General features: G+C 38.9%; 1 protein-coding gene across 2 annotated transcripts in view; it reads right to left on the bottom strand.

Moving 5' to 3' along the window:
• Positions 1 to 24,404: 24,404 nt before the first annotated feature.
• Positions 24,405 to 25,841, bottom strand: part of LOC148009802 (putative F-box protein At5g36000) — a 2,712-nt gene continuing 1,275 nt past the window's right edge. Inside the window, exons 5-9 of one of the 2 annotated variants that reach the window (XR_015689694.1) lie at positions 25,783 to 25,841; positions 25,655 to 25,702; positions 25,317 to 25,506; positions 24,845 to 24,955; positions 24,405 to 24,736 (exon numbers count right to left, since the gene is read on the bottom strand). The exon at positions 25,783 to 25,841 is cut by the window's right edge and continues 106 nt beyond it. Coding sequence is in view for 1 of the 2 variants with exons in the window: in XM_087672783.1 (XP_087528909.1) it covers positions 24,648 to 24,736; positions 24,845 to 24,955; positions 25,336 to 25,506; positions 25,655 to 25,702; positions 25,783 to 25,841 (478 nt within the window). In the remaining variant the exon portion in view is untranslated. The remainder of the gene's footprint in view (positions 24,737 to 24,844; positions 24,956 to 25,316; positions 25,507 to 25,654; positions 25,703 to 25,782) is intronic. The other variant, XM_087672783.1, reaches the window with a different exon arrangement.

The raw sequence follows: 25,841 nt of genomic DNA, 5'->3' as shown, positions 1-25,841 counted from the left end.
ACAAAGATAGCTTGAAGCATTTGGAATCATGCTGAAATAAACCTTCATGTTGATGAAGATCAGAGAAGTTGATGAAGATAGACCACATAAATGGAACAGGATGCTGTAAACTGTCTAAAACATACTATAGTACAAAATGGACCATATCTTGAGCTAGAAGTGACCGATTTCCATGTGTGAGAAATAAAAATGTAGAGGACAACATGTAGTATTTAGCCATGTCTTAAAAATCAAAATTTGAAGCCAATAAGATAATTTACTTTCTCACAAAGATTTAATACAGCAAGTTGTTTACTGCTCTGTTTATGAATTGTCCTCTTATTGAAGCCATGGAAATTGTTCCAAATATGATGCTTGTTGCCATGAAGACTCTTCAATAGGCAACCCCTTCCATTTGACAAGAAGGTATTCAACAATAATACGATTCCTTAGAACCTTCTTCTGCTTGCCAATAATCTTCTCGGGATCATAGATGATTAAACCATCATCATCCAAGGGAGGTAGGTCTTCAAGAACTTGAATGTGAGGTCCCACATACTTTCTAAGCTGAGACACATGAAAGACATTATGGATTCTTGTGTTTGAAGGTAAGTCTAGTTGATAAGCAAGATCCCCGACTCGTTTGATAATATGATAAGGACCATAAAACCTATGAGCAAGTTTGTTGTGTCCTCCTTTAAGAGAAGCATAACATGACTTGGGAACCTTCAAAAATACCCATTCATCTTCCTCAAACTCCACATGTCTTCTTTTCTTATCTGCATAGACCTTCATTCTCTTAAGCTTTACGAATGTTGTCCTTGCATTGCTTCATAAGGGCCTCCATCTTTTCCAACTCCTCACGTGCTTGTGGATTTACATCTTCATGAAACAATGCGGAGGGTACTTGTACTTTGTAGCCATATAAAGCTTCAAAAGGAGACATTACAATGCTCATATGGTAAGTATTGTTGTAACAAACTCCACAAGATGGAGCCATTGGTCCCATGCATTTTTTGTCTCATGGCAAAAGTGCCTCAAATAAACCTCTAGTCATTTGTTAACTCTTTCAGTTTGCCCATCCATTTGCGGGTGATATGTGGTACTAGGAGTCAAAAGAGTCCCCATTGAAGAGAACAAACTCTTCCAAAAGTTTCCCATAAACTTAGTGTCATGATCGGACACAATCTTCATTGGAAAACCATGAAGTTTGAAAATACATTTCATGAATTGTTGAGCCACTTGCTTTGCTGTAAATTGGACCTTAGTAGGGATGAAATGGGCTAATTTAGTCAACTGATCAACTACTACATAAATGCTATTCCACCCATTCTTAGTTGTAGGCAACCCCACAGTAAAATCCATAGAAATATCAGTCCACTTGCCTTGAGGAATAGGAAGTGGTTGAAGTAAACTGTCAGGTAGAAGAGATGAGTCTTTATTTTGTTGACATGGAAGACATTGCATTACATAATCCTTAACATCCCGCCAAATGCCCTTCCAATATAAGCTCTTATGGATGTTGTCAAATGTTTTGAGCAGCCCATGATGACCCGCTAAAGGTGAAGAATGCATCTCATGCAAAATACGGTCTTTGAAAGAGGACGGTAAGAACGTTGTGCCAATTAAAATTGGGATACTCTTCTCCTTTTCCTTGCTGAAATTCCTTCATCATCTTTGATGATGGCTCATCAAGCAAATATTCTTCTTGGATGTCATGAATCCAATCCTTATGTATGACTAAAATTGAAGATAAAGAACCCACATACGTGATAAAGCATCTGCCACAACATTATCTCTTCTAGCCATGTAGGATATTTCAAAATCATAGCTTTGAAGAGTAGCTAACCACTTCCTTTTGTTTAGGGGACAAATTTAGTTGGGAAAGGAAGTATTTCAGCGTAAGATGATCGCTCTTCACCTTGAAATGACTGGCATATATATAGCGATGCCACTTTTTGATAGAATGCAAAATTGCCAATATTTCTTGTTCATAGACATGTAGTTGACGTTCCTTGTCATCAAGCTTGCGACTTTCATAGGCTATAAATCCATGGTCTTGATACAAAACAGCCCCAACTCCTCTTCTACTAGCATCCGCACATATAATGAATTCCTTAGAGAAATCTGAGCATACAAGAATAGGTGTTGAAACTAATAGAGATTTCAGCTCATTGAAACTCTTGTCAGCTATGGAGTCCCAAAAGAAAGCTTCTTTCTTCAGCCTATTAGTCAAAGGAGCCACCACATGAGCATAATTTTTTATAAATCTCCTATAGAATGAAGATAATCCAAGGAAACCTCCCAATGAAGTAGAATTCATAGGAGTAGGTCAATCTTTGACACATTTCACCTTGTTAGGATCCATACGAATGTCTTTCTCTCCCACAATGTGACCCAAGTATTCCACTTCATCTTCCATGAAAGAACACTTTGACATTTTGGCAAAGAGTGTATGTCTTCTTAATGTGTCAAAGACCTCTCGAACATTCATCAAATGCTCAACCTTGTTAGGATCCACACGGATGCCTTTCTCTCCCACAATGTGACCCAATTATTCCACTTCATCTTCCATGAAAGAATACTTTGACATTTTGGCAAAGAGTGTATGTCTTCTTGATGTGTCAAAGACCTCTCGAACATGCATCAAATGCTCAACCTTGGATTTACTATAAATGAGGATATCATCAAAGGATACAAGGACTGTTTTGAATAAGAAAGACTACAATATCTTATTCATGAGTTCTTGAAAAGTAGCGGGCGCATTTGAAAGCCCAATGTTGAGTGCTGAAATGATATGTTTTTTGGGCTGATTTTTTGTTGTTTTTGTTGCTGAATGGTTGTTTTTTGTGATGGATTGTTTGAATTTTAAGATTTTTTAAAGTATTTGGAATGGTTTGAGTATGTTTGAAGAGTTTATGATGGTTTTTTATGAGGTTATGTTGTTCTGTAGGATTCTGTAATTTTTTCTGTTTGGTTTTGTAAGGTCTGATTTTCTTCTATTTTCTTATGTTTTGTTTCTATTTTGGTAGTTGATATGGTTGAATGAATGTTTTGAGAAATTTTTGATATTGTGTTAAAAGGTTTATGAGAGATTGAATTATTTTTGGTTTGGTTTTTATGGTTTTTATGGTCTCTATTGATCTTCTGTAAGGCTTTGTAACTTCTAAGGTTCTGTTATTCTGTATTTTTGTTGCTCTGTGTTCTGTTCTGTCAGTTTCTGTTGAGTGTTATGTTGGATGTGTGGATGTTTTGGGAAGTGTTTTTGTTTTAGTAAAGGATGAATGGAAGATCTATTCAAGCTAATTGAAGTGAAGAAGTAGCTGCTGAAGATTCACAGAAGGTTACAGAAGAATAGTGACAGAAGCCAGATCTCACAAGACACTATAATGTCTCTAGTGCCCTTTCATATCAGACATACCTTTTGGGAGGTTTATCCACAACCAAGAGAAGAGAATTGTGTGAAATTCTTTAGTATTATTGAGAGAGAAAGAGTATATGTGAGGGAGAAGTGAGAGAAACTCAGTTCTATGCCTAAAAACAATGTAAAAGCCTTTGAACTTTTAATGAAATGCAAGTGGGTATTGGGAAATGACTGAATTGAAAGGGCTATGGATAGGGCATTACCCTTTTGTAGTGACTCACTACTTTTACAATGTTCCCACTTACCATTTTCATTATTGTTTCAGTCCTATAGCATCAATACTCAATCATCTAACAAAAATACAAGTCAAATAGGTAGTGAGTAGCATTTATGCAATCAATTGAGCTTCAACATTTGAATAGATAGAAAATACCTCCACTTGTTGGCAGCTCCTGACAAACGCACCACTGATGGAACCTGAAATGGGCTGGCACTGGCTATGGCACTAGTCGAGCTTCATACTCATAACAGCCAAACACACCCTCACGGCCTCACGGGCTAGGAGCATCTATCTACTGCTAAAGGACAAACTTTCCTAAAGCCTAATCTATGCGTTTATAGTTTTGTAGTTTTATAGTCCAACGTTTCCCTTTCTATAATCTCCACAGAGGGAGAACCCATACACATTGGCCATAAATGCCATGATGATCACATATATGGGAGGCAACCTCTCGGTAGAAACACCGCGGCCTCATTGCAGCTCTCCTACATCGTAGGGTGGACACTTCACAGGAGAAGCAACAACCAGGAAGGCTCTGTTAGTGGGATACTGGTGGTCGACCCTCCACAAGGATGCATATGACTACTACAAGAGATGCGATGCTTGTCAGCGAATGGGAAAACCCACCAAAAAAAGTGCCATGATATTGCAACCTATTCTTCCCCTAAATCGGTTTGAGAAGTGGGGGATTGATTTCATGGGTCCCATTAATCCACCCACCAGACGGAAGTAGAATAGATACATCCTAGTATGTACAGATTATGTCACAAAGTGGTGTGAAGCTAAAGCTCTGAAGTGGGACCATCGTAACAGCGTAGCCTTGTTCATGTACGAGAATACTATCACCTATTTTGGTAGTCCCTTAGAGTTGGTAAGTAACAGAGGTACTCATTTTCTTAATAAGATCATGGAAGAGCTGATAGAGCTATATAAGATCTGCCATCGCAAGTCCACTCCTTACTACCCTAGAGCCAACAGTCAAGTTGAAGTCACCAACCACATCCTCTGGTCGATCTTGACAAGAATGATTGCCACACATTGTTGTGATTGGGATGATCGACTTACAAAGGCCCTCTGGGCGTACAGAACCTCCCATAAGGCTACTACAGGACAAACCCCTTTCCAGTTGGTGTATGGCACAGAAGTTGTCTTCCTTGTTGAGCTGAAGTTGCCCTCTTTGCAAGTGGCAGTTAAAGAATTCTTGGGAGATGATGAGTCATTGCAATGCCACCTCTTGCACTTGGAATGTTTAGACGAGATTCGGCGGATGGCCCTGTAGTGCATGGAAACCACTCAAGTGCGATGTAAGATCTATCATGATAGCTTCATCAAGCACAAGGAGTTCAAAGAAGGTGATCTTGTTCTAGCCTATGATTCGCGATTTGGGAAGTTTCTTGGCAAGCTTCAACAATGGTGGATGGGCCCGTACAAGGTACTTGCTGTCAACCCTAATGGATCTGTTCAAGTGTAGACCGTTGATGCCTCTGATGATCCCTTCTTGATTAATGGCTATCGCCTAAAGAAGTACTTCTCTCCTTGGGGATCTTGACAATCACAGTCACCTCGTCATTTCCCCCCATTCGCGTGGTACTGTAATTCTTCTAATGCTACTTCTAATAGCCGTTCTTCTGCCACTCTTGAAGAGATGCATGCAACCCTCTGTCCCCTCTAGCCCACCTCCTGTCCCTGATCTCTTATCCTCTATTTTTAATCAGCCAACGGTGGTGGAGAGGATGGTTTTGACAAATGGTGTTTCTACAATTTTTCTTCTAAAAGCGAGAAAAAAATAAGAGAAAAAAAAGAGAGAAAAGAAAAATGTTGTGGGAGAAAAATAAGAAATTCCCTATCATAGCAGGCCTCGTTCCAAGAAAAGGTGGAAACACCCTTGGGCGAGAAGCTGACTGTGGAAAAGTGGTAACACCCCGCAGCTCAGGATAGGTGATTCACCAACAGAACCTCTCTAGAAGCAATTTGAAGCCACCTCCCTTGGTGCGCTGTCTCTGCAATATCAGTCCGTCTACCCTCCTTAACAGACGATCTTTCATACAAATCATTGAAGTACCAGACATGTCAGCTACCTCCCTGGGTACACATCATCTTCAACACTCTGTTGACAACAACAGCCAAGGCAATCTTTATCACCAACCCCTTGAGTGATGCGAACTTTCATCCTAACAGGATGGGGACGTGAGTATGGGCTGCCCTTTGTATCTATCAAAAGAGTGTAAGACATAGGGTGGGGTGAGTGACTAGCCTTTCCCTTCAAATCAAATGAGAGGTGAGATGTGTGAATGGAGTGTTGCATGCACGAGATGGACTTCTCAATGCACAATGCACGATTTGTTCATGTGCACTGCACCATAAGGCTCCCTGGCCTTTCTTCTTGCACTGTATGCCAGCACAAGGTGGGATGCACTGTTGCACCATCAAATGCGCACAAGGCATACAATCTCTACACAAGTGAATGTGAGGATTACATCAATGGGTTTTAGGAATGGGTTGCCCTCTGTATCTTTCAATAGAGTGTGAGACAGAGGGTGGACTGAGTGCGACTGGTGTTTCTCCTCAATCAATTCCGAGAGGTAAGCTTGAGGGACGTTATGACAATTGGAGCCAGGTACATTTTTGTTTCCTTATGCACATACGGGATGGGTCTTTGCCGCCATTACAGGACATGTCACCCTATTCTGTACACTGCACTACAAAGCTCCCTGGCCTTCTTGCTTGCACCTATGCGAGATAGGGTTGGATGCACTAATACACCATCAATTGTGCACCCTGGTATACTCCCTCTACACCATTTCCCTTGTCGATTGGTTGTGAGATCTGGGTTACCATCAATACTATCTCGAGTGATGTCAGTAATGGGATGAGTGACTATTCGTTCATTCCCATCTGAGTGTTGTGAGCTGAGAGACTATCCTTTGTCCTACTAGACGGGCTTTATCAATCAGCTACCTCCCTACGTGTTGTTCTGTGGTCCCTGCCACGTTGGATGTATGCTGTGAAGACACCTTGGTACCTCCTGCAAAGCCAACTGCGACACATGACACGTGACATCAACCATCAACTGCAAAGATCGACAAAACGGGCCAAGTTTTTCTAACCCTATCCTTATGATTGCACGTGTATGTAAGGTTTTAAGTGTGGGGACATTAGAACCCAGTCGGTTGATGAGTCTTAGGTTGTCTTGATGCATTTTACTTTGTCCGTTAAGGTTTTAAGTGTGGAGACGCGTTCCTATGCGTCTATGATATATACCCCCTGCATATGCCTCAAATTGATCATGCATGTATGCCATGACCTATTTTTACCCTCATGGGATCCCTTTTCCACCCACCCATCTAACTTTGCCCCACCCTTGGGGCCGTTTCTTCACTATTTCCCTTTCTCCCTTGTTTTGACGTTTTGCATATGAACACATCCTATGTTCACTGGAATCACAATACAACCTTACAACCCTGTTTGCCCCTTAGACCTACCCATTTTTTCTTTTTACCAACCCTTGTTTCAACACACGAATCTTGAGATATTAACTTTTGACGCATTTCACGTAAATTAGACGGTTTTCCATGTGAGCATGCCTTTATTTCTTCGGAACCGTGATTTAACATGACAATCCTAACAACCACTTCCCCTTGATTTTTTTTTTTTTTGCTCCGTGTCATTCCGATGCACGGTTGGTCCAATATTAATTTTTGCAGATTTTCGAGATATTTTCGTGCGTAATTTCCACATATTTTCACATGTGCACATGCCCTATTTGCACCGGACTTCCCGTTTAATTTGACAACAGTGTCCAACCAACCTTTCCCCCCCTTTTTTCTTTTTTTCTCCCCCCTATTCCAATCGTCGGATTTTTAGTTATTAATTTTTCCATGTGTTTTCGGGTGTCTTTTTTGTTTTTTTTTAACATGTGAATCCCTCCTACTTCCCCCAAAACTGCGTGTTGATGTGACAACACCATGAATCCCCTTCCCAGGGACATTTTTCCTTTTTCCTACCCTTTATTCTGATGACCAAATCTTTTTATATTCATTTCTGTATCTCATTTCGGGGTTGATTTTTGGGTTTTTTCCATGTGAACGGGTCTTATCTCCCTTGGAATTGTGTTCTGACATCGCCTGTCCGATATGACTTTTCTCACATTTTTCATTTTTTTCGAGTTCATTTCAGTGAATGGATTTTTTTATATTAATTGTCGTATGGGTTTTGGGGCCTACTTTTTGCCTTTTTCCCATGGGACCACCCTGACTTGATCCCGGACACCCCGTTGTACTTTTCCGCAGTCTCGTCCTTGCCTTCCGGCCTCATTTTCCTTTTTATCACATTGTGTTCCAATGAATGGTTTGTGAGTTATTAATTTTTCTTTGTTTTGCCGTGTTCACGCATGCCTCGCCTCGCGCATGAACGCACACATTTTTTAATTTACGTGCCTTGAGCCCCGTCGCCTTCACATCCTTTCGTACCGACGCCCTGGCCATGTTCAATCTCGTCAATGCAAAATCCCCCCCCCCCCCCTTCCCCAGTGCATACGCACGGGAGAGGGATGCGCTTTCCTTTTTCAGGATTTTCTTTTATTTCATTTCCCTTTTTTTAAACTTTCCCCACCCATAGACCCAAATCATACAAACAAACAAAACCAAATTCACCCAAAAAAAAAAACAAAAACAAAAACAAAAAAACACACAACAAAAAAACAAAAACACAAAAAAAAGACCACCAATATTAACAACCACAAATTAATTTACAACAAAAACAAACATACAAACAAATAAAATTAAAAACCCCAAATTCATTTAATTAAAAAAACAAACAAACTGATAAAAAAGTTAAAATAAAACAAAACAAAACAAACACAAAAAAATAAACAAAATAAAATAATAAAATAACAAACAAACAAACTTCAAAACATTAAAACAAAAAACAAAAAAGACAAATCAATTTTCACCTTGAAAACAAAACAAAATTCAAAATTTATTTATTTTTTAAAGGTTGGCCCTTCCCCCCCATCCCCGTGACCAACCGCTCTCCCTCCTTCTCTTCTTCTTCTTCCTCTTCTTCTTCTTCTTCTTCTTCTTTCTCCTCCACCTCCCCTCTCCTCTGCCTCCTCCCCACCGCCGCCCTATGGAGCCATCGGTTGCGCTTGTGGAGCCGCCCTCCTCCTCGCTCCTCCCTACGCCATCCCCCCTTTCACCCTCCTCGCGTCTGTCGCCCCATTCTCCTCGCCTCCTTCATGTGCGCCTTGCCTCCTCCTGCACCCTCCTCGTGTCCGTGGCCCCTACGCCTCGCGCCCCGTCCTCTGCCCCCTTCGTCTTACCTCCTTCACCTCCCTCCTCCTCCACCACCACCTGCCTCCTCTACTGCCTCCACCACCATCACCTCCCTCCTCCTCCACCACCTCCCTCCTCCTCTGCCACCTCCTCCCACCACCTCCAAGCCCCCCTTCCTATAACCTCTACCCAAGTCCCCCCTTTCCTATACCCCCTTCCAAGCCCCCCTTCCTATACCCTCTACCCAAGCCCCCCTTCCTATTACCCCCTACCCAAGCCCCCTTTCCCACCCCCTAACCCAAGCCCCCCTTCCCCCACCCCCTATTAAGCCCCCCTTTCCCCACCCCCTCTTAAGCCCCCCTTCCCCCACCCCCTATTAAGCCCCCTTTCCCCACCCCCTCTTAAGCCCTCCTTTACGTGCAGCAGCAATGTTTTTCTTGTGCGGGTTGCGGGTATTCGTCGCGGTCGTTCACACGCCGTTGTGCGTGGTTGTGGAGTCCATGGTCTTTGCGGGCGTTCACGTGTGAGGACCCGCGTCGGACTCATTCGTGGACATGCATAGTTGCCGCTATTCACACCCGATTGTTCACCCGCACGTCCGGGTATTCATTTTTAAATCCGCAAATAATTCTAAAAATAAAAAAACATAATTTTTAAAAAGATATATAAAATATTTAAAAAAACAAAAAATACAAAAAATTGCTAAAACTATGTTCCATAGTTTAAAATTTTTCCTTCATGAAAAATGCCATTAGTTAATTACTGAAAATTCCAAATTGTCTAAAATTATTCACAAAATTATGGAAATTGATAAAAATTCCAAAAAAATACCTAAACATTAAAAAAATTCCAAAAAATCACATTCACTTTCTTATAATGATGGCACAACAATGATCTTAAAAAGAATGAGTTTTGATACTTTCAGAACAGAATATCTCCCCCTTTGTAGTGGTTTGAAAGTTGAATTCAGAGATGTTAAAAAGAAGGAAGTAGAAGAGATGTTGGCTAGAGAGTCCTCCAGAGACTCAAGCCCCTCTCTGATTCTATTCTATTGAGTACAGGCCAACTGGTTGGAGCCAACCCCCTTATGAATGACGCAATAAAGAGGCAAGTGTTAGAACGAGTCCAGAGGTACGTGAGAAGAGAGAAGGCAAGAATCAAGGCTGAGAACGAGCTTGCAGCAAAATCTTCCTTTGACGCCTTAAAAGTACTCTTTACAGAAGTCCCCATGGTGTCTCAAGGTCCCCTTCCTAGTCAAATTCATCCTCGAAATATTGATGATAGGCCAACAAATATAGTCCCATTGCCAATTTTTAAGGGAGAGTACAATGAAGACCCTGATCTTCATGTAGTAGAATTTATGGTAGAATGTGTGGCTAACAATGCCAGAACCCCTGATTCTTTTGTGTTCCTTCTTCTATTGATGGATTTTGTGAAGATGTTGAAGATTATGGTTGATTCTATCAAATCCTAGGAGATATACTATGATGCTGCGTGAAGATTTGATATTTTGCTTGTTATGGTTCTCAAAATAATAAAACGAAAGCTTGTTGATGTTACAAGATAGATTTTATTGCAGTAGAATCCCCTTTTCCTTGGTGTCTCTTTTGGAACTCCACCCAAATGGCATAACCAAGAAGTGATATAACCCTCTTTCAGTCCTAACGGCTATTTTATATTCATCCCCTTTTTTCATTTGAATTTGATGATAACCCGAACAAAGATCAATCTTGGTGAAGACCTTTGCATCTTTGAGCTCATCCAAGAGGTCATCAATGTGAGGAATTCAATATATATTCTTCACCATCTACTTTTTAAGCTCTGTATAATCAATGCACGTTCGAAAAGATCCATATTTCCTCTTTACCAAGAGCACATGATAGGAAAATGGAGATTGACTTGGCTGAATTAAACCCATTTGCAACAATTCTTTACCTTGTCTTTCCACCTCTTCCCTTTCAAACTTTGACAAGCGATAGGGAGGTTTGTTAACGGGTTTTGTGTTGGATAGCAAGTCAATAGGGTGGTCTACCTCTCTCTTTGGAGGCAAAGATGATGGTTGTTGAAATAAATCTTTGTATTCTTCCAATAGCTCTTCCATTCTTAGATCCTTTTGCTTTGAAGAAGATGATGGGTTATTTGGTGACTGCTCTTCATCCACTTTCTCAATCAAAAGAGTGAATATGCATGACCGCGCATTGATTTCTTTACGCATCTTCTTCCTAGAGATGAGTTCCATTTGCTTTTGACCAATGCCCTTCAATATCATAGGCTGCCCATTCCATTGGAATTCCATCAACATGTTTTGCAAATCCAAAGAAAATTTTCCAATGGTTTTCAACCAATCACATCCAATGACAATATCTATGGGACCCATTTCCAAAGTGATCAAGTCCACTTCCATAACACATGAATGAGATAGGGTAATAAGAGTGTGTAGTCATACTTCATTACTTGATTCATAAACTCCATTAGCAACTTGAATCTTCAATGGCACTTGCATTTGTTGAGGAAGCAATCTCAACCCATGCAAAGATTTGGTATTAATGAAGCTATGGGTGCTACCCATATCAATCAAAAGATGAACTTTTCTACCATTGATCAGCCCTTCAAGTCTAAGGGTGTTTTCTCCTTTACAACCAGTCCAAGCATCATGAGAAATTGCACATAAAGAACCACCCAGATCAAAAGGAAAAATTTCCACAATATCATAAAATTCATCATTATTTCCTTCCTCTTTGTCATGAATTTCTTCAACCATAGGGTTTGCTTCTACCTAAAATACATTCCCCTCTTCATGTTCATCCTCATCTGTCTCATCGATGATGACAAAGTCAAGCTTGCTATTTTTGGATTTGTATTTCAGCCTACGGTCTTGTGTCCACTTTTTTCCACACTTGAAGCATAACCCTTTTCCCCTCATGTCTCTAATTTGTTCATTTGAAAGAACTTTGCTATAAGTGATGTTCTGAAATTCCTTTTGTGTATTTTTAGCCCTTGCAAAGCTCTGTTTTGTGCATTTTCAATCCTTGCAAAGCTCTGTTTTGCTTCAGCCATTGGTCTATAACCATTTCCTCCACTTGGTTTTGATCCATAGACCGTTGGATATGTAGGCAACTTCTTGTAATTACTGTTGTAGTAACTAGTTCTCTTGCTTTCTTGCCTATAAACATCCCTTTGATGGTGGCTGAAATGTGCTCCAACCTTTGAAGACTGATTAGATAATGAATATGCTGCACTTTTTGGCTGACCTCCCAATGAATCTGTTCTATATTTTTGCCCATACCTTTCAGCATATAAAATGGCGTCATGAATTATCTTGGGCTACATTGCACCTACTTCCGAAGAGAGGGCTGAACCTAAACCAAAGATATATTTGTTTAATTTGGCCAAATCATCAATCCCTTCAATGTACATAGAAATATTAAGGAATATGTTAGAATAATCACAAACGGACATGCCCCTTTGTTGAAGACTATACCATCTTCTTTGCAATCTTTCTTTTTCCATTGGAGAGACAAACACTTCCAACATTGCCTTCTTAAAATCCTCCAAAGAAGCAAAATTGTGACCAACTCTTTGCATATATCTCCACCATGTATGCGTGTAGCCTTCAATATAGAGTGCTGCAAAATAGATCATGGCTTCATCATGGCGATGAAAAAGTATAAAATACATCTCCAATTTGTTTACCCATTCTTCCATCTCTGTTGGAGATGCATTATCCCCCTTGAAGTTGGAAATGGTAATATTTTCTTTGTACTCCCTTTCATTATAGCTTGGATGGAAATTGTTGGAATGCTGCCCAAAAGATGATTGTCTCAAAAAATCTATATTCATTGAATCTCTTCCAAAGGAATTTGGTCTAGGATTATTACCACCATGATTCGGTTGTCCCAACCCAAAAGAATGATGCTGTCCATTAGTGGGTTGACCATAAAATGACTTATCTTTGTTGGTGATATCATGAAATTACCTTTTTTCATCAAATCTTCCACTCTTATCATGAAAGTCCAATTCTTTTTGCTTGATAATAGATTGAGAGGGAAAAGATTTGTAGAAGGGGTCACATCCATGAAACTCCTCATTCTCCTCTTCTCTTATCTCCTCCTTTTCTTCATAAGTAGCTTCACATCTTGGATTGAATTGAGGACGAGCATGGTACTTTGATAATATTGGTGACTGATAATGAGTACTCCTCAATGTAGATGTCCCTCCTTTCTCAAAGGTTGACATAATAGACTAATCAATCCCCTTTCCTTTCATATTGGAGGGCTGAACTGAAGTATTTTCAATATGAATAGTGGGTTCATTTGGTGTAGAAGATGTGGGTTGAGTCTTCAAATCCTTGATAGTTGCTACTACATCCTCAAAACCACTCTTCATGAACTTGACCAACTGGCTGAAGTCCTTCATCCACTTTGTTGGATGTATTCTCAATCTTCCCCAAGGATTTGGAAAGTTTCTCATATTGATCATGCATCCCAATGTTCAACATACACATATCTCTTGAAAACATGTGCTCTTCAAAAAGTTCGTGAGACAAGGGATTTCCATCATTACCCAACCGTGCACTATGGGCATTACCAACGCTTACATCATCATCTTTTTGGTCATGATTGATGGCTTCATTAGTGTTGTTTTTATCATTGATGTATTCTCCGATATCTTCTTGAATGGTCTCCATGACTTGATCTTTTCACTTGTGTTTGGCCATTAAGGATAGGTGCTATCAAAATGACTGTGGAGAAGAAAAACTGTCAATAACCTGCTTAGTATTATACCAATGCCAATGATTTATTAACCCAAACAAAGCTTATATATCAAGGATACTCTAGATTTAGTAATATCTTAGCTTGCAAGAGGTATATGGGTAGAATGAACTCAAACAATGCACCCATGTCAGCCTGTCTAGGTGCAATCCACTAGACCCCCTGTGAGTAAATTGGCCATGACTTTTGCTCCCAATATCCGATTACTAAAATTTTTTATTCAAATGAAAGCGTAACATCCCCTCTTCAAATCAAGCTATTAAGATCCCAAATCAGATCACGAGAGAATTTTCTGTAATAGGAATTGTGTACCTATCCAGAGAATTCTTGCAACCTGTTAACACCCTGTAGGAGCCCTATTTGACCCTGATATGAATCCTGTAATACTTGTAGACCTTCAAAGTGATTAATAGACCTATGATAGGCTGTAAGGCACATGTAAGTATCCAGTAAACCCCTGCAATTTGATAGGTACTTCTGTGGAAAGACCTTTAAATCTGCCCAAGGATGTCACAAACTGCCCGGTTCGGTACCCCTAGTCTTCAAATCTTCATCCACTCTTTCCAAGTGGTCTTCCTTGATCCACCGCCTATGGTGAGGGATAAAACGGTAGGACGGGCACCTAAATGGTCTCTAAAACTCTAGAAGGTGTGCAATGTTCCTTCCGGGTGTGCACCCCTACGGAGTCTTAATAACAAGGGAGGGTCACCTCTCAAAAGTCTTGCTATCTCATCCAGCTTCAACCTTTTTCCTTGATCGGAATATACATGGAAGATCTAGTATTCTATCAATCAAAGTATGATATGCATGGTTGAATCAAGATCTTGCCATTTCATGATATGCAAGAACAAAATGGAATAGGACTGAATTGAAATGGGTATGGGTAAGGAATACCTACAACAGTGACTCGTTACTTTACAATTCTATTCCACTTACCGAGTGATTCTTATTTTTAGCCATATTGCATTCCATCACAACAAGCAATTCAAGGTTAGGATTAGCACAATTTTTCCAACAAATGGAAGGGATTAACAACAATTGGCTATTGATTTTTATTGGGTAAAATGAAAAGAATTCAGCATGACATCATTCAGCCCTAAGTTGGGTCTACATACAATCAAATGGTAATCCTTAGATGAGATTTACTCTTAATTATTCCTTTTCAACAAATGGATGGCTTAAGCAATTGGATTTTTAAAGGATTAAAAGAAAATTTAAGAAACATCTCTTGTATTGTTATAGTAGATGATTATGGAAGCTCCAATACTTGTATGAGACTTGAAATTCTTGAACTCTCGCTTGATGTAGCCAAGAACACATTCAAATTGCAATTCCCATGATGAAATTGTAGCTCATAGACTCCAATTTCTCTTCAAGAGAGCTCCAATATCCAAAAGTTTGATATAAGTGATCCTTGTAGCCCAAATGTGGCTAGAATTTTGGAAGGGAATCAATGATGAGCATCCACAAAGGTAGAATATTTCAATCCTTGATAAAGAACTCTTCCATCCAAGCATTGAAGCTTGCATATGTTGTCCATACACTTGCAATGACAAGAAGAAGCCCTATTCTTGCAATATTGATGTAAGACCATGGATTCTTGATATAATCCCGTGCATAGAAGCTTTAGGATGCATAAAAAACCAAAAGCCCCATGATACCATCCTTCAAAGTCCAAGAATTCTGAAAATTCAAGTGGCTGCCCTGTTTTGACTCATTTCAAAAGAAGAAGTGCTCTAATCTTGCAAGAAATCTTCAATGTCAGAAGAAGCTCAAGGATGCTTGTTAGAACAAAAGCCCTTTGACATTTTGGAGAAATTTCATAAAAGGCTCACTACTGTCCTGAATCTTCCATAGCCAGGGTTTTGAAAGCTCAAGAATGATCAAGGATAATGAAGGAAGTGTGAAGAAACCATGTATGCTTGCTGAAGACCTGAAGGAACCTTGTCAAAGCTTGCTTAAGCCATAGCCAAGCTCATTGGCTGAGATTTTTCATGTAGGAGGGGAGGATCTGATCAGTGCAAATTGCGCCAATAACTCCTTACATACTACATGATGAGAAATGCTACAACCAAGCCATTTGGCCACTCTCTAGAAAGCTTAGAGCATGGAGAATCAAGCTTTGATGTCTCATTGTGAAGTAGAGATCATTGAGAGGAGATAGAATCAGTAGAAGCCATGGATCTTGGAAAAAAGCTTGAGAGGAAGAAGAGAGAGAAAATGGTCCCAAAAACTAATCACAGTTTAACATCTGTAATCCCAGTTAGACTCAAGTTATTGTCAAAAACCTTCAAAATGGACCTCTATTTGACCACGTCCTGCTATTTCGGCCAAGAACCTCCATCTTTCTCAAGATCTTCTTTAAGAAACCTCCAACATTAGTCCCGACTTGTTGCAGAGATCTCTAACTAGTCACGGTTTGAACTTTACCAAACCTTGTGACTAAATCTTGGTACTCCAATTAACTCATTCCTGTCCCTGTGACTAAATTCTCCAAGAAAATGACTCTTTCCATAGATCAAAGTCCATGCTCTAATACCAATGTAATAAACCAGTTCTCACAGCAAATCAAATAATTAGAAATTCATGAAATACACCATTCTTGCAAAGAAATACAAGAAATACATCATGTTTGCAAGGTAGCCATAGCCAAAGGTAGCTAAGCTTGAAATAATATTACCATGGCAGGCTGAGAATCAAAGATGTAAGCTGCAATCTGAATACTTACCTCATGTCAAGGTGGGACATGGCATGCACCCCATATCTTGGTGGCTAAAAGCATGCAACCTCTTAGTTGGTGGGAGGAAGGAACCTCAAAACATGTATTGTTTGAAAAATGGAAAAAAGATCCCTCACAAGTTACATCCCCACCTTTTATACTTAACCCTAGCCTACTCTACACTAAGGTGACTTATACTTTATTACAAAAGCTTAAGAATATTATCAAAGGCTCTAGCATATTCTTTGATGGAGATATATGACTCTTGTCGAATCCGTGCAAGTTGTCCCAAGATCAAAGTCATGGGAACCTTCTTTCCATACTCATCTAGGAATTTGTCACATAATTCCTCAAAGGTTCCAATTGACCCTCTTGGGAGGCTCCTTTCTTAGGCTCTCCCTTTAGGGTACTTGAAAACAAAGCATCTGATCTATATCATCAAATCCACTCGCAAGGCAAGTTAGATCATATTCTTTGAAATGTAGCAGCCCATAAAACATCAGGAGATCTATATAAGGAAGAGGGCATTTGCTATTCTTCTTTGGGATCAACACTAGGTCTTGTAGATCTTCATATTCATCTTGACTTAATCCCAATGTCTCAAGGTCTCTAATCTCTTCCATTTCCACCTTTACTTTGATTGACGTCCCTTTCTTCCAACTCACTGAGCATTCTAGGGAGTCCTATAACTTTTACCCTATCATTCTATTCCTTTCTCAAAGGATCTTCCATCCCTTGGCCGTCCATAGGCAATTCCATAATGGATTTATGAAAGAGCTTTTGCCCCTTACCTAGACCAAATATATCAACATTACTTAGAACTTAGGGGCCATGCCTTTTGATTGTAAAGCCTAATATTTTAGCATGGTGACCCACCACATGGGACTTTTTAGCCACAACTAAATTTCATTGTGTGTTGATAATTTTCCATGGTGTTATGGCTTTAGCATAATCATTAGTCAATGCCATGACTACCACAAGTTTCAACATACTTGTGTATCCTCTACGTTGATGGATGGTATACACAATGCTTTTTGGATAGAGATCGCACGGAGGCGTGAACCTCAACCCATGCCATCGTACTAGAGGACTAAATAACCACTAAATGGTTACTTTTCACATCACATGAATTATCCATTGTAGTGCATTCATGCTCCATATAATTAATTAATTCCATTAGTAGGTTCTGTTGTATAGGGCAAGCCAAGTGTTTTAATCCTTGGGAAAACCCTATTTTGCAAATATTTTAGCATACCCCTAAAGGTCAAGGTTATAAAATTTTAGATCCCTTTCAACCAAGGTTTAGAAATTGCCACTTATAAGTGGCTCTCCCGACAAATGCACCCACCTACGGGACCAAAAATGGGCCCTCACACTAGCTCTATTGGCTCTAACCGTGGACTCCTAGACACACCAGACAATCCCACACGGGCTCACAGCCATGAGCATCTAGATGATACTAAATGATTTATATCACTAATGTATTTTTAGATATAAGTTTCAAAATGTAGTCTAATGCTTTGCCCATCCAACTCCAAGCACACATGGAGCTTCCCATACATAGATGACTACTTCACCTTGATTTACATACACAGAGGGCACCCCCCAATTGACTGATGTGGCCCCTATGGCTCTCCTACACCCACGGATTGGCTCGAGGATGCACTATCTTACACATATAGAACAACATGACATAATCCTTTCTTTTTGTTTTTTCAATCTAAGAGTTTTTTTTAAAAGTCATTATGCAATCTTTGTTCATAGGTAGAGAGAGAGGTGTTCATGGGTAGAGAGAGAAAGGGAGAGGAAGAGAGAGAGTGACGAAGAGAGAGAGAGAGAGAGAGAGAGAGAGAGAGAGAGAGCTTAGTAGTAAAGAATGTTAAATTTGATGTAACACATTTTGTACTCCTATGTAAGAAAGTTCTATTACTCTAGAGAGAACCATGTGAGCAAAGATCTGCCATTCTAGAGTGATCGCATGAATGTTTCCATGCTGCATTTGAGAGAGAGAGAGAGAGAGAGAGAGAGAGAGAGAGAGAGTTATTTGGACATCACAAAGAGAGAGAGAATGTAGAGAGAGAGAGAGAGAGAGAGAGGGAATATACACAGAGACAGAAACTAAAAGAGAGTAAAGTGATGGAGTAATTTGAGAGAGAGAGTGTGTGTGTGTGTGTGTTCAGGGATAGAGAGAGAGCAAAGGAGAATGAGAAGGAGATAAGTGAGGAGAGAACGAGAATGAGAGATGGAGAGAGAGGGAGAGAGAATGTGTAAGCAATGGAATGGAAAAAGAGAAAGAGAGAGTGTGTGTGTGTGAGTGAATGAGTTAGTGAGAGGGAGGGAGATTGAGAATGTATGTGTGTCTGAGGGAGAGAGAGAGGGGGGGGGGGGGAGAATGGTGGGTTGTTTACAACAGATAGATAAAGAGAGAGAAAGAGAGATAGATAGAGTGAAGGTAGTGATGGTGGTGGTGAGGGTAGTGGTAGTGGCAGTAGTGGTGGTGGAGGTAGCAGTGGTGATGGTGGTCGTGAAGGAAAAAGAGGCACTATTAGTGGTGGTACTGGTGGCACAAGTGGAGGTGGAGGTGGATATATCTAGGGGTGGAATAAGTGAACTATGTGGAACAAGATTAGTGGGGTTGTCTAGAAATACTGGCTCAAAAAGCTTGTTTCTTTCCCTTCCCCCTTCATTATTATCATGCATTCCTTAAATACCTTGCCTAAATACCCTACAATCTTAGCTGGTTCTTCCAACAAACTCTCATTTTCTCTTAATGATATCAATTATCTCTTCATGAAACTCTCTCTTGGCAATACTATGAATCTATCCTCTAGTGAATTTCATTGTACTATTCAAGATGCATTCTTCCGGAACCTTTTTTAGGACACTGGTAGTTTCTATGTCCAACTGCAATTTATAGCTTGGTTGTTTTCCCTTTGGTTTAGCATGTCCTTGCTTCTTTTCTTTTGACACATCATCCATGGTATACTACTCAAGTGGAGACTAGTAGGAGCTGGAGGAGGATTAGAATCAGATCTACCAATCCTACTAGTTGTCCTCTTTGATGTACCTGGATTTCCATAATCTCTCTTTCTCTTTTCTTCCACACTAGCCTCTATGTTCTAAGACTTGGCAAGTTACACATAAACTAAAAAAGAACCCACTAGAACATCCCAGCTATCTTTTCTTAAATACTTTTTCTTGCCTCATTCAAATTTGATTTCTTTTTGCAACCCACTCCATGAAAGTTCTTCAAGTAACAAATCCTACATATTTGATGAAGTACTCTTCCTTCAAATCTTTCTTAAAGCCGTTATGTGCAACCCCTTTTGCATAAATTTTGTTTATGTGTGATTTCAACTCATGAACTACAAGTCACAAAATACTAACTCATGATTTGAGCATGTATCCCAAAGAAATCTAACTTCTCTGCATTCACCTTCAAGAAATTTAAAACATTTCAACCATCAAACAATCTAACCTGGCTTTCCACGACCTATAGTGCTTTTATCGCACAACTAACTCATACTTCATATAAGATTGTTGTTGTTGTTGCTATAATACATGGTAAAAGTTTATAATAATCGTCTCACATCATTAGATGAACCTATAGCATCTTGTATATTGCAAACCTTTCCCTTTAGCCTTTCACATTGGGTTCACCAAAGATTTTGAGTATTTATTGTGTATAGCCAAAAGTTGTTGGGATTCGGGGGGAAGTAGAAGAGAAAAGAAAATCTATAAAAGAAAAGGCTACAAATAAAGGGAAATCCAACTATAGAATATATTTATCTCATAAATGTTTATGCTCAATCCTTGTACACCATATACATCTACATAAATGCCATAATCTAAGGCTATATTTATGTGATGAATATACTATAGAGTATATTTATCACATAAATGTTTATGCTCAATCCTTGTACACCATACACATCTACATATACATAAATATTTATGCTCAATCCTTGTACACCATATACATCTATATAAAGGCCATAATTTGAGGCTATGACTCAATAAAAACTCAATTTAATTCAACTCCTATGCATGAGAGTTTTTTATACATGAGACTAAGCATCAAACAATATGTTTGAGCTAAAAATAGGCCCAAACTTGCATTAGAACATTCCAGTACTTATGCAGCCCACATATCTCAATAGTATCATATTCTACAGGTTCAAAACACCCTTCTTTCAACCCAAATATTTAAACTATTAGCCTACTTTAAGATTAGATCAAGAAAACTCAAAATAGTCCTAAATTCCAAACTACATATGTATGCTTTATAGTAGCCATGCCTTCTTTAAGTGGGAAGTAAAGGATCAATTCTTTTGAGTACACAAGCAACCATAGAGAGTGTGGATTCTATCTTGGTCACAACAATGGAACCAAAAAGATTATATCTATGTAACAATGGGACTTTGATGGACTCTTATTCTTTCAAGAGCTTTCCCTATTCCTCAATGACACTATCCACATATCTCACATAGTCAATTGCACTCTAGCTCCAAAGTAACCATACACTCTCCTCACTCTTTTCACTCAATCCCATGAATGTATGAAAGAAAGAAAGCTTAAAGGTTATGAGTAACTAAACTTACCTATCTCATTATCAAAGTAGCCCAATGGCCTCACATTTCAAGATATGCATGCTTCAAGCTCTCAAGCCACCAATCCAAGTTAATGGACTCACTCTTTCAAGAGTTTTCCCTCTTCTTCGATGGCACAAGCATCCTCTCCCATAGTCAACTCATACTCTATCTCTGAAACCAAATATAATCTCTCCACTCAATCTCATGAATATAAGAAAACCAAGAATCTCAAAGTTTACAATAGACTAATGAAACTTACCTTTCTTGCCATCATTTATCCATCACAAGGAGATTTTCAACATATGTATGCTCCAAGATCTCAAGATGCGAACCCAAATCAATCAGTTCTCACCTCAAATGCCACCAAGATGAGTAAAGAAGGAGAACAATAGAAGTAGCTTCTCCTTCCCTATCCCTCACTCTCTATATCTCACTCTCACTCTCTTTCCCCCATGTAAGGAATGGCCACCTCAACCTCCACACATGGCTATTATAGAGGAGGAGAAGAACAACAACAACAATAACAACAACAACAAAAACAATAGTAGAAGAGCAAGAAATGAGTAGAGTCTTTTTTTTCTTAGTCTCTCACTCTCTCTCTTATAGACACACTCTGCCATTTCTATCTCTGCCTCAAGCTTTGGCTATGGTGGAAGCAAAAAGGAAAAAGGAAGTAAAAGCTCAAAGATTGCATACACACGATTGAGAGCTTCTATTCATTTTTTACATTCTATACATAGGATTTCTCATGTGGGTAGCCTCAATCTCTCAACCTCAGTCATCTATTCCATTGCACATCCTTTGGCCTTCAAAGTTGCGCACAATAGCTTGTATTAAACTATGGCATAGACTAGCAAATTTACACTATTTGCAAGTCTTATATGCATACATAAATAGAATATAAATATATAAAATGTCTTATAATTTTCACATGATTGGTCCTGACTGTGTCTTTTTTACCAAAATAAATTCTAGTAGGATATACTAATATCTAGCTAAGATATTCTACTTGTGGTCCTGATGCTTAAGATTGTTTCCAAAAATGTGAAAAACTTAGTACAGTGATTTCTAGTGGCTCCTTGAACTTCCAACTAGCTTTCTCTTAATTCATGTCTAGTCCCTTTTTACTGATCGGCCTCTATTTACTTCTTTTACCTTGGCTTTAAGCAACTCCATTGACTTTAATATTTGTACCCTTCTCTATTTGGGGTTGAGAAAATGCCTCAACATGTTTAGCTTTAAATGGTTATGTACAAAAGAATACCTAATAACTTTATTATTATTTATAATAGTATTTTATCATTTATTGAGAAACATAGATTACCTACCAATGCCAAATGCGAGCATACTTAGTTCACTATTTGCAAATGATAATAGATGAGATTTGTATTAAAGCTTAAATGAAACTTTATGAGAGGTTTCATGATATTTTAGGATCTTATGTTAGCATTAATAAGGCACAAGTTTTTAGACTTCATTGTAGAAAAAATAATTATACTTTAGGAAAATTTTATTTAATAGATATTGCACCTTATAGGACTAACAAGTGCCTGGGGTAATTTACTACATGTATACCCTCATGTGCATTCAAAAGGCCTATTTATAAATATCCTTATCTGTGAATTTTCCCTTAATAAAACATAACCCTTTTCTATTCAATCTATAAGTAACCCCTTTTTATGGAACCCTTTTGTATGTTTTAAAAAAGTGTAAAAATAGTATTTTAAAAATCCCTTATGTTGAACCCACGTGATATTTATTTATTTATTTATTTATTGATATTTATATTTATATTTATATTTATATTTATGACTGACCTCCTCAGGTCAGGTGCGAAGGTCTCCCGATAGGTTTGAATGATTGTTCAAGGATTACTTTGAGCTCCAAAAAGACTTTCAAATTGTATATAAAAGGAATTAAAGTATGAACAGACATGGGATAATGAAAAAGTCGAATAGATATCAATGCATAAGGAGAGAGAAATGCCTCAAGAAGAATACCATTGGTCAATTTGAGTTCAAAATAATAGAAGGAAAGATTGGCCTATAAACACTTTTTGTTGCAAAACATGTGTTTGTTTAATGGCATTGCATTGCGTAGGTATGTCCATAAGCAAGCTAAGGGCTCTTCTAAATAGTTAATGAAGGAAAATTATTACTGGAACAAGTATGACATGGGTGTCAAGGAATCAATGCAAAAGTGGATGCAGAAGACATGAATAGCTACAACTTTACATAGAATGCACTTCTAATGTTGGAGGACATAAATGAATAAAATGCTAACTAGTAAATATTGAATAAGTGAATTAGTCTTCTCTGATTTTCCCTTTCTAGAGCATTGAACAAAAAAACTATAATTTGTTTTGGGCATATAGATTTGTTAGACTTGTTTTGAAAAAGATACAATGTTGGTTTAATAAAGCTCAAACGTGTGAGACAAGTATTTTTTGGAGGCAAAGGAAACATGATTTTTTCTCTAACACTAGTTTGGCATATGTTTGGAGGGTTAAATTTGTAGCTTGTATGGGGGTGGTGAAACTAGGTCATTTTCAAAGGGATCCCCCTAGGTTATAGTTGACATTGTGCTAAGTATGATAAAGCTCTTCAACAAGTATGCATTGTATAGAGAGATTGAGAATTCTAATTTAAACATACAAAGCTTAATATCAAAAGTTACAACATTGAATAACACGCATCCCATCAATGAGGGGACAAAACACTAGTAATGGTAAGAAAGGTTCGTGTATTTTAACATTGGGTTGGTTGATCGGAATTTTAATAGTAATTCACTTGTCTGGCAACTTCATATGGTAGGTAAGGGGGTGAATTGTGAAATGGGTGCCAAAAGAAGAGAAACCTTGGCAGTAATGATGTGACAAAAATGGGAATATGTTGAAAATCTTGCTTGGGTGTCACCCATTGATTTGTTAATGTCTTGCTCGTAGACTAAAATGTGCCACTACCTTTAGAAACCCCCTAAGTTTATAGTGGTTAAATTGTGTATAAGATATCTAAAAGGAAACATTTCAATATTAAACTCATGCAATTTCTCTCAATGTGCCCTATATATATATTCAAATCTCTAAAAATTTGAAAAATGTGAACCCCCCCAAACATACATACTTTTTCCTTGGGTGTTGCATAGTTGGTCCAATCTCTAAAAATTTGAAAAATGTGAGTCCCCCTCAAACATACATATTTTTTCCTTAGGTGTTCCATAGCCACCTTAGTGTAGTTGCAAGGCACAAATGTTCAATGCAATAAGATGAATAACGTTTGCCAATGGGGTCGTAGCTGAACTAGTTGGATGTGTGAGTTCTGGCCTTGGGCTCCGCTGTCACGTTTACTAACAGAAGATGGAGAACAATTGTTTTGAGACGTAAGGGTAGAACCTTTAGAATGATATAGACACGAGCGATTGTCTCGAAACAATTTGCATTAGTACTTTCTTTCACAAGATATTTGGGAAACAAGTAAAATTGTAAAGTAATGTGAGGCTCGTACGCTCGTCGCTACTTCTTTCTGATGTGGTAAACAAATTTGTAAGTAGGTCTACCAGATTTCGTACCGCCAGAAAATATTGGATTTGATTCAATTCTGTCGTTCACAGCTTAAAATAGTTTTAGCAAGGCAACTTTCATGCATCTCTACAATGGGACAACGGGCGGCCTAGGAAACCAGCAGCTGCTGTAAAACTCGAATAGCAACAACAGGCCCATCTGCGCCTGCTCTCATGATCTTGAGCGTCACCTGCAAACCTGCAAAGTACCGAAGGTCTTGGTTCAAGCAAATGAAGGAAAAACTATCTTTTCTCCTGATGTATCATCTGTTATGAGCCTTCTAAAGAACTAATTTATGAGATTCACCTTCATTTTCAGATAGGTTAGAGCTTGCTGCAGCGCCAAACTGTGATATTCTAATTCTTGGATGCAGGTCAGTAGTCAGGGGCGCCATCCATGATTTCATATTCAACAGTTCTGCAAAAAATGGACATGCAAATAACTTATCGGTCTTATGCATGCGTACCCGAGGCAAGTATGACAAGATTTTAGAAAAAGGACGATAATATGAATGGTAAGTAGAACCAAGCACAAATGAAGATAAACGAACATCCTGAATCATGCCCAGAGTTGTGCATCGATTCCCCAACCGCGAGAACTGACAGGCTCAGTACTATATCTGGTCGTTGTAGTGCTTGCTTAATCAACAGAATCATGTGACACAATTTTATATGTAGTAGAAGCAACGTCGGAGTTCAAAAGGTCTAGAGTTTCTGCCTAAACATTCTATTGCTCACGGACAAGATGAAGCTATAGAAAGAAGATTAAGAATGCTTACGAAACATCTATCTCCACACCTTGAGTAGGTTTGCTTTTCAGCTGCATTAGATCAAAGATGCCAACAGCTGCGTACATACATTCCTCATCCACGACATAGCTATCTGCTTCTTCCAATGTCCACTCTCCGTTCAAGTATTGTTCGTGCAAAAAAAGGTTCCAATGCCAAGCATCGAACGCTTGCATCGATCCTGAATCATGTCAACATATGAACGATGACAAAACTTGACGTAAAGCGTCTCCTTAATATGTCCTCTAAAAGCTATATAAATAATAGCTTTAGCTTGTCACATTTTCTCTAGAAAATATTTGATTGACGAAAATAGATACTGATCTTACCTTCACATGATTCCTCGTTGCAGACAGGGCAGACAACCAAATGAAGATCTGAATATAACAAGGCCGCATCACACAACATACTTAAAATGACAAGTACTTTAGGTGCACTTTCAAGCTTTTTCCTTAACCTGCAATCCAGCATCCTCTCTGCACATTGGAGATGCTGTATGGCTCGAAAGGCTCGCAA

Source organism: Lygodium microphyllum, chromosome 30 (genome assembly GCF_053477565.2).
Source record: "Lygodium microphyllum isolate KBCC chromosome 30, Lygodium_microphyllum_v1.1.10, whole genome shotgun sequence".
In the NCBI taxonomy this organism is placed as follows: Eukaryota; Viridiplantae; Streptophyta; class Polypodiopsida; order Schizaeales; family Lygodiaceae; genus Lygodium; species Lygodium microphyllum.
The sequence above is the reverse complement of the archived record's forward strand: the minus strand, read 5'-3'. Positions and strand labels throughout refer to the sequence as shown.